Source organism: Oryctolagus cuniculus, chromosome 16 (genome assembly GCF_051225735.1).
Source record: "Oryctolagus cuniculus isolate XC-2025 breed Fujian yellow rabbit chromosome 16, ASM5122573v1, whole genome shotgun sequence".
NCBI lineage: Eukaryota > Metazoa > Chordata > Mammalia > Lagomorpha > Leporidae > Oryctolagus > Oryctolagus cuniculus.
In genome coordinates, this window is record NC_142882.1 from 50413844 (window position 1) to 50431621 (window position 17778).

Below are 17778 nucleotides of genomic sequence, written 5' to 3' on the forward strand. Positions count from 1 at the left end.
CCAGGCCTGACACGCTGACATCACCACGCATGTGTGTGTGCTCCACGCCATCCTTGTGGGGACAGTGTGGCACGAGGACCACAGTCCTGTGCCCCGAGACTCCATTCCTGAACCTCGAAGTTCAGGATGTTCCGCACCCCCCGAAAAGAGGCTCAGCTGGATTATTCCAAGAGTTAAGAGCTCCAGAAATCTGATAGTAAACGCATGAATTTCTCATCAGCACCAACTGTCTGCCCCAGCACGACTGTGCCAGAGAATTTAATCACGATTCTTGCCATTTCAGATCTACATCGACACAGGTGGATCGCTGAAAGGTCACGGACACTTCTTATGCAAAGATGCAAATGTTCTGGTGCTAAAATCACCCCTCGCCTAGGCGCAAACATCTCAAGATGAAAATCACCAAGCAGGCTTCCTGTTTTCTTGACTTATTACACATATGTGATTCCGTCTGTGGGGACCTTCGAAAGGTTTACGTGAAAAGGAACTAAAAGGTATCTGGATACAAAAAAAAAAAAAAAAGCCTTGAAATCCATGCATCGTTCTTACTGCGCATTTTCCATGAACACTTTGAAGACCTCTTGCATGTCCAAATCTCAAAATTCTACACTGAAATACCTTTTAGTTCCATTCCCTAGGAAGTCATTGAAGTTCGTATATAATGACTGTATGGGCCCTCGTGTCTAACACCACTACATTATGAGCCTTTTTTAAAAGGAAAATATTTAAACAAATACACCAGAATGATTAAAAAGTGACTGTGAGTGGCAGAATGATTTTATAAATTTATATACAAAGCTGCTCCAAACGTTAGCAGTGACTGTGTGCATACAACAAAACCAGACGCCCGGACAGAGAGCTCACTGCGTGCCATCCACTGCTCTAGGAAAGACAGCCAAGATGAATGAAAATCGACCCCCGGGGGAGGAGGGGTTCACCTCCCAGCCGCTTCCCTTCCGTCAGGGCAGGAGGGCTGTTTCTCCAGGTAAAAGCACCTGCCCAACCAGCTCGCTGTAACCAGGGCACGGGCTCTGGGACCTCGAGCTTCTTTGCTCTTCTCTGCAGGGCATGGGCCAGCTGTCCAGCCCACCCCACACCACTACCGACTGAGAACTTAACTGGACAAACTTCAGCAGCGTGGAGCTCCCAGCACCACGCTGGGGGCTAAAGGCCGCCTTGGGACTCGCTCGCTGTCCCCAATACAGAGCAGCTTGGGCGAGCCCCACCCTCCACACCCCTGCAGAAGGCCGGCATGTATGTGCTCCAGCCAGATGGCCAGGCTGTTGAGAGCCGCAGCGCACGCACGGGCGCTTACCACGGCCTTGTTCTCCTTGATGTTCAAGTTCCTCTTCAGCAGGGCGTCTGAGCTCTCCTGGCCCTCGTCATCCTCCGACTCCGAAGCCGACTCCTCCCTGTCCCTCCCCGGCCTGCAGCTTTTCTTCCGGCCCAGGGCCGCCACCTGCTTGTCCTGGGAGCGCAGGCCGGGGCCCAAGGGCTCCGAGGAGGGGCTCCGCTCGGGCCGCTTCGCCGGCTTCTTGGTGGGGAACTGAAAGGCCACTCGAAGACCGATGCTGCTTCGTCCAGACCTGCGCCGCCGCCGGGGGGCCGCCGCCGCCTCCTCCTCCTCCTGTTCCTCCTCCTCACTCACCACTGATGCTGAGCTGTCAGAGCCCAAATCTGACTCCCCCAGCTAAGGAAGGAAAGAAGAAAGGACATGATCTTGACACAGACCGACACAGCGCCAGCCCCGGAACCTGCCGTAGCAAACGTCCACAGGGAAGCACTTCCTGCCCCTCTGAATGGCTCCTTCCTCTCTGCTATTCAGGTAAACGCCAGGGAAGTTTGTTGAGGACTAAGACTAAGTGCAGGCTGTCCACACCTGACCTGAACACCTGTCTCCCCAGCCTGCCTCAGGCCGTGAGCCACAGGGGCTCTCCTCAGAGGGACCGAGGCCGCCGAAGCCCATAGCAAGGACAGAGAAAGACAAGGGCCTGTGGCCAGCGCTGTGGCGTAGTTGGCTAAGTCTCTGCCTGCCGGCGCTGCTCCTCTTCTGATCCAGCTCTCTGCTGTGGCCTGGGAAAGCAGTAGATGTCCCAAGTCCTTGGGCCCCTGCACCCGTGTGGGAGACCAGGAAGAAGCTTCTGGCTCCTGGCTTCAGATCGGCACAGCACTAGCTGTTGCAGCCATTTGGGGAGTGACCCAGCAGAAGGAAGACCTTTCTCTCTCTCTCTCTCTCTCCCTCTCTAACTATACCTCTCAAATAAATAAAATCTTTTTTTTTTTTTTAAAAAAAGGGCATTTTTCACGCTACAAGAGCTTGCTTCAGCGCAGAAGGGAGCACTGGTGGGAAATACTGATGACCTTGCTCTACACGGCAAGAACAGGACCCCAAGGCAGTGCAGGAGTGCGCACCTGCCCCCGGCGAGGAGGACCAAGAAGCGGGCAGAGACCGTCCCTGTTGTCTGCAGCCACAGAGCGACGGGCACAGGGTCTGCAGGCTGCTGGCCATGCACTGTCCACTTAGCTTGAGAAAACCACGCGGCGTGGTGGGTCTCCAGCACGGAAAGCTCACTCGTTTCCCACGTGAGAACACGCAAGCACACAGGAAGGTAGAAGGGCGGGCGCTAAGGGTAGGTGGATGTGACCCAGGTAACCATGGTGGGGGGGTGAGGGGTCCCAAAGCTCCAGTGGCACAGTGACAGGTGTGACCTTCGAGTCAAAGTCTCTGTCTAGGCACCCTCCCTTGACCACAGGCCACACACTTGGTTCAGACCCCAGGGGAGCAGTGAGCAGCAGAGACGCACCCCGGGCTCGGTTCCACGGCTGCGTCCTCCTCAGAGAGCCCCGACAGCCGGGTCTCAAGCTGGGATTCAGACAGAGGAAGAGAGGCAGGTACCTGTCCCTGCGGGACCCAGAGCACTGAACTTTCCACACTGCTCTCTTCGGAGTCTGACACGGACCCCGGTGCCACGGGCGGCTGTCTGAAAGCTCCTTGGACTGGCACTGTTTGCCTGCTGCGCTCCAGCCCGGCCTGTCTTCTTTACAGGGGACCCGGAGCCGCCCATTCCAAAGCACAGGAAGGGGAGAGCACAGTTTGCCCACTTGGAGCCAGGAGCCCGGAGCCAGCAGCCAACAAGACCCCAGGAGACCAGGGTTACAGCAACATGCCGGGATGGGGTCAGACGCTCGCCCCAGCTCTCACCCCAGGCTGGGCTGCAAGGCCACAGCGCTTGTGTTCTGGCTGAATTCTAAAATGCAATGTGCAGGTGCACCTGCACTGGGCCCTGGGGTATGTCACAGCCTGTGTGACCCGTCACAGTCCATACCCTACATGGACAGACTCCAAGGGTGCAAAAGCACCCAGAGTAACTCACTTTCCCTCACTGGGAATCCCTTCACTAGGAATTGCTCAGCTAGGGAGAAGACAGCCGAGGGGCAAGGATGGCCTGGAAGGGGATCGGGGGTCTTGCAGGGCACAATCCACAGAGTGCTGGGGGGTCTCAGGCTGACGCTGCTGTCCCTCTGCCAAGGCGGCTGACCACGAGTGCTGGGGCCCCAAAGGCTCCCCTAGGAAAACAGGGGCCACAGCAACCCCACTCATACTTTCACACAGGCCCGAGCCCAAAGTTTCTCACTGTGAGGATGCTGAAACCACTGGTCCCTTCAACACGGAATTTAGTTTTTTTTTGGTTTTGTTTTGTGTGTGTGTGTGTGTGTTTTTTTTTTTTTTAATAAGAAGCTGCTCTTGGGCATAGTGGGTAAAGCTGCCGCCTGCAGTGCCAGTACCCCGTATGGGCGCTAGTTCGAGTCCGGCTGCTCCACTTCCAATCCGGCTCTCTGCTATGGCCTGGGAAAGCAGTAGAAGATGGCCCAAGTCCTTGGGGCCCTGCACCCAGGTGGGAGACCCGGAAGAAGCTCCTGGCTCCTGGCTTCAGATCAGCACAGCTCTGGCTGTTGCAGCCATTTGGGGAGTGAACCAGAAGATAGAAGACCTCTCTCTTTCTCTCTCTGCCTCTGCCTCTCTGTAACTCTGCCTTTCAAATAAATAAATAAAATCTAAAAAACAAAACAAAAAAGGCCTCTCACCAGATGAACTCCCAATCTCAGAGCGCCAGGCAAAGACTCAGGACCCTGCTACTCCAAGGCAGACCGGAAAGACCAGAGAGGCTCAAGAAAGTCTGAGGACAGGAAGGGACACCCGGGACAGGTGCCCAGACCAGCAAGGTGGGGAGCGGTGGGAGGGGCATAAGGGTGAAGGACCCAGGGCCAGGGAGGAGCCTACGAGGGGCCACCCTCGCGTCCAGTCCCCGTCGATGGACTGGAAAGCTAAACCCCTAAGGGAAATGCCAATCTGTCCATCTGTGAAGGAGAGCGAGGAGCCGGGACAGGACTAAAGGGGCAGCACCCAGGACCCCCGCGCTGGTCCCCGTCACCTCCGCGCCGCTGCTCCCACTGACGTCACTCGGCGTGAAGCCTTCGAAATCTTCCATCTCCGAGTCAGTGTCCTCCACAAAAATCCTTCTCAGCTCTTCTGTGAAGTATGTGGAACGGAAACGCACGTCCTGCAGCAGCGAAAACACACCCCTGTCGTAGGGTCAGCGGGCGGGGGCGGGGCAGCTCCCGGACGGGACACAGGCAGTGGCCCCAACGCCTCCCAGCCCGGCACTCGGATTGGTTACGATGGTCAATTTCTGTGACATACATCTTACTACAATCACACACGCGCGCGCACACACACACACACACACACACATCTTCTAAAGCTTACGGAAATCCAGACCGACAAATCCATCTCAGAAATCCAGAGTGGCTGTCTGGATCAGCAGCGGGCGTGGGCGCTAAGCGCTGATGGAATCTGGCCTCTCTTGCCAGAGCTGCCACTCCAAGCCCGCGCCACAGGGAAGTGAGATGGCGGGAGACAGCGTGCTCCCTCCCCATGGTGCTCTCTCGGTAGAAAGGGCCGCCACTGCCGGAGAGGCGGGAGCAGGTGCCACTGACCGGGTGACCGTGGGGAGCACCAAGGGAATGCTCCAAGCCTCCCGTCCCCTCCCACATGCCTGTCGCACAGGAGGGAAGGCGGCAAGTGAGCTTGAGCAACATGTGGCTCTGAGAAACATATGCCAATTTTAAAAAAAAGTCTTTCTGGGCCAGTGTTGTGGTTTAGTGGATTATGGGCACCAGGATGCCAGTTGGGAGTCCCAGCTGCTCCACTTCCAATCCAGCTCCCTGCTGATGCACTTGGGAAAGCAGCAGAGGATGGCCCAAGTGCTTGTACCCCTGCCAGCCATGTGGGAGACCCAGAAGAAGCTCCTGGCTTCAGTCTGGCCCAGCCCCAGCCATTGCAGCCATTTGAAGAGTAAACCAGAAGATCAAAGATTCTCTCTCTCTCTCTCCCTCTTTCTGTAATGGTACCTTACAAATAAGTAAATAAACCTTTAAAAAGAAAGGAAAAAATCTTTGTGTGGCCCGCATCGTGGTGTAACAGGTTAAGCCGCCACCTGCAGTGCCGGCACCCCATACTGGGTGTGAACCAATGGGTGGAAGACGGATCTCTGTGTCTCCCCTCCCTCCCTGTAACTCCTTTCTTCTGCAATACCACAAAGGAGGAAACCCAGCTCTCCTAAGAGTGCTCCAAAGAAAGCAGAGGAAAACCTGCAGACTTTGGGGAAGCCGCCCCAGAGTGGCCCCCTGCAAGCCCACAACCACTCCCCAGGGCTCCAGCCGGGGTCCTCGTGCCTCCTGCCCTGGATGTACCATTTTTTTTATTTTTTGACAGGCAGAGTGGATAGTGAGAGAGAGAGACAGAGAGAAAGGTCTTCCTTGCCGTTCGTTCACCCTCCAATGGCCGCCGCAGCTGGCGCATCGCGCTGATCTGATGGCAGGAGCCAGGTACTTCTCCTGGTCTCCCATGGGGTACAGGGCCCAAGCACTTGGGCCATCCTCCACTGCACTCCTGGGCCACAGCAGAGAGCTGGCCTGGAAGAGGGGCAACCGGGACAGAATCCGGTGCCCCGACCAGGACTAGAACCTGGTGTGCCGGCGCCGCAAGGCAGAGGATTAGCCTAGTGAGCCACGGCGCCGGCCAGATGTACCGTTTTTTAAGCTTGAAAATGTCTCTTATGAATGACTGTGGTAACTGCAAGAGTTTGCTCCATTCTAGATTACTCTGTTCCTTTATTGATAGCAGTGGTGCAGCTGTTTTTTTTTTTGGGGGGGTGGGGAATGCACCCACAAAAGGGAAGTTTCTGTAATGTGAGATTCAAAGTGTGGTCGGGGAGCCCAGGGTGGGCACCATCTCCAAGTCCTTGCAGCGGCTCTGAGCTGTGAGAACACAGTGTGAGGGTGTGGGCTCAGGGCCCGGCCCTGGCTAAAGTCGCCAGGCACCTGCAAGGCAATGGGGTCTGTATGGAAACTGCATTAACCACCCAGAGTGGATCACTGAATGCCAGGGGCCCCGGAACAGCAGGGAGCCCCGATCTCCCAGTCCTCCTGGCTCCTGCTGTGCTCAGTGCTGGCCTCAGCAGGCAGCCGGCAGCCCGGGAGGAATACACATCTTTGCTGGCCTGATCGACACGGGAGAAAAACTCAGCAGTTGTCCTAAACCCAAGCCTGCGCTGTCATTTATCTTCCTTTCCCCACAGAGGCGAAGCTCTCCTGCGGCCAGCCTCGCTGCACGCTGGCCTCCAACCCTGGCCGGGCTCCCTGCTCCCCATGCACACTGCCACAGGCCGGCTGAGGGTGCTGCGGTCACACTGGGCACCATAAAGGGCACGTGTGACCAAGTCAGCAGTCTCCCAACAGCTGCTCTGTCTCTTAAGGCCCAGGGCAGGCCAGGTTCTCTGCTGGCTCCGAAGGCCCCCAGGGTCCATGCCCCAGGCTCCACCCCCCCTGCTGCCTGACCTGCTCTGAAGACGACTGGCAGGAGAGGGGGCGTGGCCAGAGCCCAGGCCTACACGGGACCCTGGTGGGAAGGACGAGGGCTCCAGCAGATGCAGAGCGAAGTGGGGGAAGGCATCAGTGTGCGAAACACGGCAGAAGTTTCCTCCCCCCCGGATGGGAATTGCCAAGACAGGAGGAGGAGGACGAGGAGGAAGGATGGATCAAGGGCAGTGAAAGATGGAGCTAAAGACGGGGAACCAGGAAAGCCAGCCGGCCGGCTGGCAGACAGAGGACGGGGCAGGCAGGCCCCCCTGCACACAGGAGCAGGCTCCCCCAGCGGGCCGCAGAGAGGCACTGTGGCAGGAGCAAGAGCCGAGGTATGCGGGAAGAGCAGCGGCAGAGTGGGACGCAGGGGGCCTGGGGCCGTGGCCAGGGCCAGGGTCTGGAGATGGATCCTAGCATCTGCACTTAGAGACGGGCCAGGGTCTGGAGTCAGACTCTTAGCATCTGCACTTAAGAGATGGGCCAGGGTCTAGAGACGGATCCTAGCATCTGCACTTAGGAGACGGGCCAGGGTCTGGAGACGGATCCTAGCATCTGCATTTAGAGACGGGCCAGGTTCTGGAGTCGGACTCTTAGCATCTGCACTTAGAGATGGGCCAGGCTCTGGAGGCGGACTCTTAGCATCTGCACTTAGAGATGGGCCAGGCTCTGGAGGCGGATCCTAGCATCTGCATTTAGAGATGGGCCAGGCTCTGGAGACAGACGCCTAGCATCTGCACTTAGAGATGGGCCAGGCTCTGGGGTCGGACTCTTAGCATCTGCACTTAGGGATGGGCCAGGCTCTGGAGACAGACTCCTAGCATCTGCACTTAGAGATGAGCCAGGCTCTGGAGACAGACTCCTAGCATCTGCACTTAGAGACAAGACAAGGCCAGGGTCACCAACAAGCAGTCAGGCAGCCCCTTCCCCTCATCACACCAACTGCTTCCCTTCCTACTGCGGCCAGCAGCAGCCAGGGTGGGCCTCCACACAGCGGCCACGGTCAGGGCAGTGGCAAGGCACAGAAACACCGCGGAAAGGGAGGTATTCTGATGGCTGCGGCACGAGACAAACCTCCAGGAAGTGAGCCCCGGCAGAACTGTAACTTGTGCTTGCTACAGATCAAAGCGATCCGAGAATGACACTGGCCCAGCAGCTGCAAAGAGGCAGGAGCACCTGCTGCACCCCGCGGGCGGCCACGGCAAAGGCAGGGCCCACTCCCTGCCAGCCATGGTGGGGGGGGGTTCTGAATACAGCAGGGAGCAGAGCAAAGATCTGATCACATGAGGGTTCTCTATTAATAACAACAACAATAATAATACCATGGGCGGGAAGAAACCAAGAGGCGCAAAGTTTTGGCGATGGGACGCCCACCGGCTAAGTGGCCTCAGTGACCGCAAGCCACGCACAAACCGAGGCGTCTCGGCCCCCAGGCTCAGGCCTGGGGAGGAAGCAGCATCCTACCTGCGCCGGGGACGCCAGGGAGTCAAAGCTATCACGGCTCCCCTCTGGCGAGAGGGTTTCCATGGGAACCTCATCTGCAAAGCCCAGGAACTCCTCCTCCTCGTCGCTGGGGGCGTTGAAGATGTCAGCCACCTCCTTAGGGATCTGTTTTGGGGTCAGAAGAGGAAAACCGGGCACTGTTACAATCGCGTCAGGACTGGAACTGTCCAACTCCCGACTTTCCCCCGTGGGCCATGGTTACCCAGAAGGCCCTGGGCACCCTGAGCCATGATTACCCAGAAGGCCCTGGGCACCCTGAGCAGGTGCTGCAGCCAAGACCTTACAGCTGGGGGGTGGGGGGGGGGAGACGGTGGAGGGAAGGGAGGGAAGAGATGAGAGCGGCAAATTCCAGAGGCATCTGAGAAGGCAGCAGAGGACCTCATGTGCCTGGGCCCCTGCCACCCATGTGGGAGGCCTGTAGAGCTCCAGGTTCCTGGTTTCAGCCTGGCCCAGCCCCATGCGTTGTGGCCATTTGGGGAGTGAACGAATGGACAGAAGATCTCTCTGTGTCCCCCTCTCTCTCTGTTACTCTGCCTTTCAAAATAAATAAAATAGGGGCCAGGGCTCTGGTGTAGTGGGTAAAGCCACCGCCTGCAGTGCTGGCATCCCATATGGGCGCCGGTTCGAGTCCTGGCTGCTCCACTTCCAGTCCAGCTCTCTGCTGTGGCCTGAGAAAGCAGCAGAAGACGGCCCAAGTCCTCGGGCCCCTGCACCCACGTGGGAGACCTGGAAGAAGCACCTGGCTCCTGGCTTCGGATCGGCGCAGCTATAGCTATTGCGGCCAATTGGGGACTGAATCAGCAGATGGAAAACCTCTCTCTTGGCCTCGCCTTCTCTCTGTAACTCTTGACTTTCAAATAAATAAATCAAATAAATCTTTAGAAAAATATTAGGGACACTCCCCACTTTCCAGAGACTGCCAAGGCCAGGCTTAGGGAGAAGCCGTCTTTCATCTCTGAACCAAAATGAGAAAACAGGCATGGATCTCTAAAAACCACCTGTCTTTCATTCTTCTCTACTGGTGGGTTTGTCTTTAAATGCTACACATGTAAAAGATTCCACAGAACATCAGCAAAGCCTTTGCTTAAATAATTTCCACCTATACCTACCACTCTGTTCTCTGTCGTGTGCTGAAAGTCCACACAATGGAATAAGTGGCTTTTCCATCTTTCCCACGTTCCGAATCAATGGCAGTAGTCGTGGGATTAATTCCAGGAGAATGCAAACGCCATGAGTGGCAAGTATCCCCAGAGAATGTCGTGAGCACACCTGGCCTCACAGACGCGAATCTGCCAGGGGTTACTCCCTGTGGGCTCACTGCCTGTCCCCTCCCACGTCAGTGCCTGAAAGCTCAGACACACAGCACGAGGAGGAGCTTCTCCCCGGAATCGCCACTCCCCACCACACGTCCAAGCATTGGGTTGACCTGTGTCTATAGCTCTGCTAAGTGATACTTGGCTGTTTCTCACCTCAAAAAACCAGCAATGTACCAGGGACCAACCTAACCTGTGGATTCCCACACACTGTTCAGAATACAAGCTGAGGCTCTCAAATCCGAAACTCCAAGATCACATGGAAAATCCCACCCCAGACACACGCCACAGCCAGAGGGCAAGCACGCTCAAATACATACTCAAATCATCTCCGGGCTATGTGAATAAGTGTGAATGCATTTGTGTTCAGGCTCATGTCTCACGGTTGAGATATCTAACTGCATCTGTGCCACCTGAAAAAACTTCAAGTCCAAAGCACTTCTGTTCCCAAGCATCACAGCCCAGGGACCCTCTCCCTCCACCTGCAATCCACAAACACCACTCGGCCTAAAATTCTTTGCCATACATCTCCCAAGAGTGACAGATCCAAAAATCCATAACTTTTCCTCAAACAGTTCACATGAACAAAATGCTATGACTCTAACATCATCATTTATCCTTTTTTTTTTTTAAAAAAAAAGATTTATTTATTTGAAGTCAGAGTTATGCAGAGAAAGGAGAGGCAGAGAGAGAGAGAGAGAGAGAGAGAGAGAGGGCTTCCATCAACTAACCCATTCCCCAATTGGTTCCATCTGCTGGTTCACTCCCCAATTGGCCACGACAGCTGGAGCTGTGCTGATCCAGAGCCAGGAGCTTCTTCCGGGTCTCCCATGTAGGTGCCAACTTCCACTGCTTTCCCAGGCCATAGCAGAGAGTTGGATCCAAAGTGGAGCAGCTGGGACTCGAACCGGCGCCCGTATCGGATGGCACCACTACAGGTGTTACCTGCTGTGCCACAGCACTGGCCTCTCATCATTTACTCTGAGACATCTGGACCATCCACAAGATGTCTTTTGTCACCCTTGGGGGTGGGAGGCCAAGGGGATTCACTCAGCAAGGTCCACGCATGTCTGTGTGGCCTGACGCTGGGCTGCGCTGCTTTCCACTACCTCTGAGCTCTCTGCTCCCTTCTACCCGCACTCAGGGGAGGCATGCGGCAGCCATTCCACACCATGGTACTTCCCAGCGCACCACAAGAGGAGGGGAAAAACCACATGCAAATCTGGTTTGTAAAATTTCACTCTAAAAGTTTCCCAACAAAAGCAGGCAAAAGAGAAAGGAACGCACACATGTGGACAGCTCAGCAACTCTGCCTGGGGGTGATCTCAACTCCTCTGTGTTCCTAACCCAACTCTCCTCCCAGCGCACTGCAAAGCAGCCCCGGACAGCGTGGCAGCTCGGCCTGCAGCGCCATCAAGCGGGCACGGTTCCTCGCCTTTCTTTAACCCTACAGCTCATTTGCATTCCAACCCAATCAGGCTCACACATGGGTCACACCTCCTCGGCCCTTTCTTTTCTTTTTTTTCCTTGCAACTTATTTCTTTAAGAAATGCAGTCATGTGATCCCGTAGCTTACCACAGTCCGACATTTGGAGAGGCAGAGCACTCATCTGCTGGTTCACTGCCCCCATGCCTGCAGTGCCCAGGGCTGGGCTGGGCCACAGCTGGGGACTCATTCCAGGTCCCCATGTGGGTGGCAAGGACCCAGCCACCTGAGTCGGCCCCACCACTTTCTGAAGCCTGCATTAACAGGCAACGGGAGTGAGGAGCAGGCACTCTGCCGTGGGCCGTGGGCAGTCTAAGCACGGGGATACACACTCACCCCAGGCTTCTCTCCAGCTGCAGCCCCATGGGGGAGGTCAGCACCACTTCGGGTTTCCTGTAACTTGTAGCTGACTTCCGAGGCTTGCTGAGACTTCGGCTCGCTTGTTTACGACAGACTGCACTTCCTTCGGAAAGCACATGAACGTCTGGCTCGCTTGCGCGCTCGCTCTCTGTGTGCTGCAGCCTGAGCAACAGGGTGGCACCTGCCAGGCTTCTGCATGGCAAAGATACCCTTTGTCCTCGGAGGTCAACAGGCAGGGTGACAGCCGGATTCTGTGACGGCCCGACAGGCTCAGCATCCACGGGCCGCTCCTGCTTCTGCCGCTACCTGCTCTGGAGATGGCGGGGCAGGGACGCTCCCAGGCCAGCGTCCCTTCACAGAGGGCCCGGCATCCCCCGTAACACGAGCACCGATCACTCACACCCCTCCTCTTCTCTCCCACCGTGTGCATTTAGGGTTTTTATTTTTAAAGATCTATTTGTTTGAAAGAGTGATGGAGAAGGAGGGAGAAACAGAGAAAGACATCTTTCCTCTGCAGGTTCACTCCCCACAGTTAGCTGCAATGGTTAGAGCTTGGCCAGGCGGCAGCCAGGAGCTAGGAACTCCACCGGGGTCTCCCGGCAGGTGGCAAGGGCTCAAGTACTTGGGCCCCCTTCCACTGCCTTCCAGTGCGGGGTTGGAAGCTGAGCATCTGGGACTCACACTGGCACTGCAACGTGGCATGCCGGCATCACCAGCAGCATCTCAACCCGCCCGCCGCAACACAACCCAGACCCCAGACTCTATGTGCTGCCATCCACAGTCTTCATTTCATTCTGACGCTCCGACTGTCCCAAAGCTCCAACTGTCCTTGGGAGCTCCTTCAAGCCAGCGCCTGTGTCCTCCTGACGCGACGTCGTCATCTGAGTGCCTCACACCAAGCTAACCATGCCCACGTCCTGCCCCAGACCTCAAGTCAGCCGCGTCTCCAAAGAGCACCTTTCACTGGGGAATGGCTCTGAGACATCAAGACCAGAGCACTCTTCGCGACCTTTGCTGAAGAGCCATCACTCCCCGGACTTGCGCTGTGGTGCGGCGGGTTAAGCTGCCGGCTGTGACTCCCATGTGGGCTCTGGTTCAAGTCCCTGCTACTGTTCCTGGAAACGCAGCAGTTGATAGCCCAAGTGCTTGAGCCCGTCACCCACTTTGGAGACCCGGATGAAGCTCCTGGCTCTGGCCTGGCCCAGCCCCGCCTGGCTGTTGTAGCCATCTGAGGAATGAAGCAGCAGATGGAGGATTCTTTTTTTCTCTCTCTTCCTCTGCAACTCTTTCAAATAAATCAATCTCAAATAAACAAACCCACAGATCAGTCAATCAATCAATCCTGCTGTCATTGCTCTAGGCTCTTTGGCGAAAGCCAAGACGTCTCCCATCTCTGGCATCGCAAGTTCAGGGGCATGCCCTGAATGAGAGTCGGATGTGGCAGGGTTCCTTCCCACTCCCCACAACCCCATGCTGGCGTCTTCCTTCCCCGATGACGGAAGCCCCCAGTCACCTATATTCCCAGCGCCTTGATCTGTGAGGCACAAGGCACAGTGCCAAGTCACACCACGGACAGACCGCCACCAACAATCAATCACTTTCACGTTTTCTTCACAGCCCTCTCTCCCCTGGGACACCCAGACAGTCACACCTGGGGAGGCAAAGGTGCTGCCATCGGGCGGAAAGTGGACAGAGAGGCCTGCAGGGGGTGACGTTTGCTAACGACTTGTACTGCTCTGCCAGGATGCTCTTAGGTGGAACTGAAGCTTCCTATCAGAGTGCGTGGGGTGAGTGACACAGCGACCACTCGGATGCCACTGCCTGGACTCAGGCCGGCAGGCTGTCCCCACCTTGTTGGTGCACAATTAGGACAAATATCAAGGCAGCAAAAATGGCGGCCACAGCTACTCTGACAACAAATCTGCCCTCCTGGACCCTTAGAGGGCTCAGGGGCCCCCTGTCCACACTCTGACAGCTCCCCTGGCAGGTGCGGAGTGGATGCCTTGTACGCTGTGTGTGTTCCACGTTGAACTAACTTGACATCCAGCTGGGTTCACCTCACAAATGATTCATCCTTAGTCCTCTTCCTTTTATCAAGATCTTAAATGCTTCTGGTTTAAAAACCACTAGAAATTCATGGTTTAATCAAAGTAAGGTTTTGGGGGGGTCTGTTTTTGCTTTTGCTTTATTTATTTATTTGAAAGTCAGAGTTACAGAGAGAGAAGGACCGAGAGTTACAGAGAGCGAGAGACATCTTCCATCTGCTGGTTCACTTCCCAATTGGACGCAAAGGCCAGGGCTGGGCCAGACCGAAGCCAGTAACTTCATCTGGGTCTCTCACATGGGTGCAGGGGCCCATGCACTTGGGCCATCCTCTGTTCCTTCCCAGGTGCATTAGCAGGGAGCTGGATCAAAAGTGGAGCAGCCAGGATTTGAACCAGCACCCATATGGAATACCGGCATCGTCTCAGGCAGTGGCTTGACCACGATGCCACAACACTCGGTCCCCAATCAAAGGAGGTTTACCGTTTGGTGTGTGGAGAGGCTGTGAACGGAGCCTCACCCTGATCCAGTCCCTGGGGGAAATGCACACTTTTGCAGGGAGGTAGAGAATCTGTACCTGCCACTCTTCTCTCTTTCAAGACACCTTTTATTGTTGTGTGAACACACACAGGAGAGACACAGCACCTACAGCCGCCAAGCCTAGTCCCTAAGGTGGCCCTGGGAGCGAGGGGCCAGGTGTTGGTTTTGGCCTTTGTCTTTGCGACTTCTCACCATTCCCCAAGTCCAGAGGCCTGGGCCCGGCAGCCTGCCTTCACGGTGTTTGTTACGGGAGCGGCACCCCATGTGCGGGTTCAGACAAGCGCACACGGGGCACGAGAGGCTTGGAGAGGAACGGACGGCTTCCAGCAGCCACTACACTGGCCCTGCGCCATTATGCACAGTGCCTCGGCAACCAACGCCTGTGCCCCCAACTAATTCCTCCTTCCGCATCTGTGACTGCCACATCTGCTCCACTAGGAGCCCGTAATTACCGATTAGGAACAAAAAGAAAGAATGCACTTTCACACAGCGCTTGCATTCATGGGGGGTACGCAAGGCTCTGGTTCCTGCTGCTGAACTTCCATAGGTGTTCCATCATCATCATCATCATCATCATCATCATCATCATCATCATTATCTGAAAAGCAGAGAGACAGACAGCAGGAGAACACTTCCATCCGCCGGGCTGGACCAGGCCAAAGTCAGGAGCCTGCATCTCCATCTGGGTCTGTCATGTTGGTGGCAGGAATGGCAAGTGCCTGAGCCAGCACCTGCTGCCTCCTAGGGTGTCCTATAGCAAGACTGTGGATTGGCAGCCAAGTAGCTGGAATGCAAACCAGGTGTCCCAAGCGGCAGCTTAACCTCCCTGCCACACACCTGCCCCTTTCAAAAGGTATAAAGGGAAGAAATTCAGAGAGTCACAAGCTCTAGAACTGAGCAAAAATCTCCGTACGATATTCAAGTGCCCTCGGTGCAAGGAAGCGATTCACGGGTACAGCAGAGGTGGCCGCCGGAGATGGCCCAGCGGGAGAAGGATCCCGAGACAACCTCCGAGGCAGGGCGGTTCGACGGCACAGGGACAGGTCAGGTCCAGGGCTCTGCCAGGCTCCTGTTCCATTCAGTGACCCGCTGCGCACCCTGCAGTCTGGGCAGAGCACCCGAAACTTTCTCCAAGTCTATTTTCTTGTTGATGACAACAAATGCCAACTGAGAGGCCAGGGTTGTGGCACAGCAAGTTAAGCGGCCGACTGCACTGCCAGCATCCCCTATGGCATCAGGTTTGAGTTCTGGCTGTTGCACTTCTGATCCAGCTCCCTGCTAATGCACCTGGGAAAGCAGCAGAAGATGGTCCAAGTACCTGGACCCCTGCCACCCATGTGGGAGACCTGGGTGGTTCCAGGCTCCGGCCTTCAGCCTGGTCCAGCCCTGGCTGTTGCAGCATTTCGAAGCAGTGGGACGATCTCTCTCTTTCTCTCCCTCTCCTTATAACTTTGCCTTTCAAATAAATAAATGAATGTAAAGAACTAAAGAGAAGGAAAACAGCAAATTCCCAGCCAATGGGTGGTGTTTATAATACTCAGACTCACATAAATTGGGGTAACTGCAATCTAGTGAACCAAAAAGAAATCAAGAAAATAAGCATTTCCAAGTAAAACGACTGCTTCCCTGTTCCTAAAAACCCCAGACCCAGTTATGCTCTTCTAAGGTTATGAACGGTGCCTGTACTGCTTCGCTGTGTCCCTGCTGGAATGAGTGCTGTGAATACATCAAAGGACACATTCCCTGGTCAGAACGCAGCCACGAGGAGGGGACCCCTGGCACCCAACACAGGGCCTCGCCCAACGCACTGAGAGGTATCCGACCTCATAGTCCAATTTCCTAGGGAATGCAGGCTGGGTCAAGAGATGCATGCCACCCCATTCCTATGCGAGAGGAATTCAGAATTTTTAGCCGGAACACCAAGGCACGCACGTGCAACGTGGTCATCCTCACAGCCCCTCTTAGGACGAGGACTGCAGCCTTCACCTAAGAAGCCCTGTCAACCTCCTGCGCAGCTGGCATGCAGCCTCGCGGTGAAGGTGACAGGTGGGACGCCTGCACCCTGCCGCCCCACTGGAGGGCCGGGCTTCCACCCTCGCTCCAGCTCCGGCCTCCAGCTTCCTGCTAACGCAGACCCCGGGAGGCTCAAGGAACTGGGTTCCTGCCAGGCTCCTGCAGACCTGGAGTGACTCCCGGCTCTGGCTCCCTCTGCTGTTGCAGGTACTGGGGGAATCAGTCAGTGGACGGGAGTCTTCTCCCCATCTCTCCTAATAAAATCACCTGAGATTCCATCTCTAGAACAGAAGTTGCAAAGGCAACAGGCTTCAGGGCCAGCCAGGCAGGTGAAGTGTACGACACTGTGAGATGGTGCTGACCGATGAGCTTAAGGCCACATCAGCAGGGAAGCTGCTCCTCCACCCTGCGGCTCACCGCGGCCGTCAGGATTCAGGATCCTGCGTGCCCAACCCTCCAGGTTCCTGAAGAATCCAGGAATCTGAGTCTCGAAGACAAACCTGCCAGCTCCAATGTCAGCTTCCAACGGAAGGACCGAACATGTAGAGGGTGGACCTCACACTCGTTCACGGAAGCACACAGCAGAACCACAGGGCTTGGGAGAACAAGGAAACTGAGTACCCGAATTTCAAATACTATAGTGGACCCACTAGTACTTGGTAGTGATGGTGGTGGGCACCAGTGCTAAGAAAATTGTTTAGAACTTTCAAACCAAAAATATCTCTTCCTATGTTCAGTGTAGCATCATTTACAACAGAAAAAACATGGAAGCAACCCAAGTATATATATCAACAGAAATATACACAAACACACACACACACACACAATGGGAACAGTATTCAGCCTTCAAAAGGAAACAAATTCTGACCCATGGGGGCCGGTACTGTAGCACAGCAGGTTAAAGCCCTGGCCTGCAGTGCCGGCATCCCATGTGGGTGCCGGTTCAAGTCCCAGCTGCTCCACTTCCGGTCCAGCTCCCTGCTAATGCGCCTGGGAAAACAATGGAAGATGGCCCAAGTGCTTGGGCCCCTGGCACCTGCATGGGAAACCTGGAGGAAGCTCCTGGCTTCTGGCTTCAGATCAGCATAGCTCCGGCCATTGTGGCCATCTGGAGAGTGAACCAGCAGATGGAAGACCTCTCTCCCTCTCTCTCTCTCTCTCTCTCTCTCTCTGTGTGTGTGTGTGTGTAACTCTCTGCCTCTCAAAGAAATAAAATATTAAAAAAAAAATTCTGACCCATGCTACATTATGGATAAACCTTGAAATAAAATAATAAATAAAAGACACATACCAAGGGCCTGTGTTCTGGTGCAATGGGTTAACCTACTGTGCAATGCCAGCATCCTGCCTCAGAACGCTGGTTCAAGTGCCACTGCTCTGTTTCCAATCCAATTTCTTGCTAATGAACCTCGGGAGACCACAGAAGATGGCCCAGTATATTTTAACTACTACCTCTATTTTTTCAGAGTTCTATTTATTCTTTTTTCATTTATTTAAATAGCAGAGCAACAGAGACAGAGACATATAGCGAGCTTCCCTCTGCTGGTTCATTCCTTAAATATCTGCAACAGCAAGGGTGGGTCCGGCTGAAGCCAGGAG

General features: G+C 55.3%; 1 protein-coding gene and 1 long non-coding RNA gene across 14 annotated transcripts in view; one reads left to right on the forward strand and one right to left on the reverse strand.

Annotated features, from left to right (window-relative positions):
- CDCA7L (cell division cycle associated 7 like) overlaps positions 1-17778 on the reverse strand; it is a 42236-nt gene that overhangs the window by 5922 nt on the left and 18536 nt on the right. For 7 of the 13 annotated variants that reach the window (XR_016222515.1, XR_016222514.1, XM_089315359.1 and 4 more), the window contains exons 2-4: positions 8386-8529; positions 4434-4562; positions 1316-1690 (exon numbers count right to left, since the gene is read on the reverse strand). Coding sequence is in view for 11 of the 13 variants with exons in the window: in XM_089315359.1 (XP_089171485.1) it covers positions 1316-1690; positions 4434-4562; positions 8386-8529 (648 nt within the window). In the remaining 2 variants the exon portion in view is untranslated. Of the gene's footprint in view, positions 1-1315; positions 1691-4433; positions 4585-8385; positions 8530-11559; positions 11665-17778 lie in introns of those variants that run through there. The other 6 variants (XM_051852803.3, XM_089315360.1, XM_051852806.3 and 3 more) reach the window with 4 other exon arrangements.
- Positions 1688-7043, forward strand: LOC149121738 (uncharacterized). The gene is made up of 2 exons (XR_016222520.1): positions 1688-1825; positions 2295-7043. It is a non-coding gene; the product is annotated as an uncharacterized LOC149121738 (long non-coding RNA).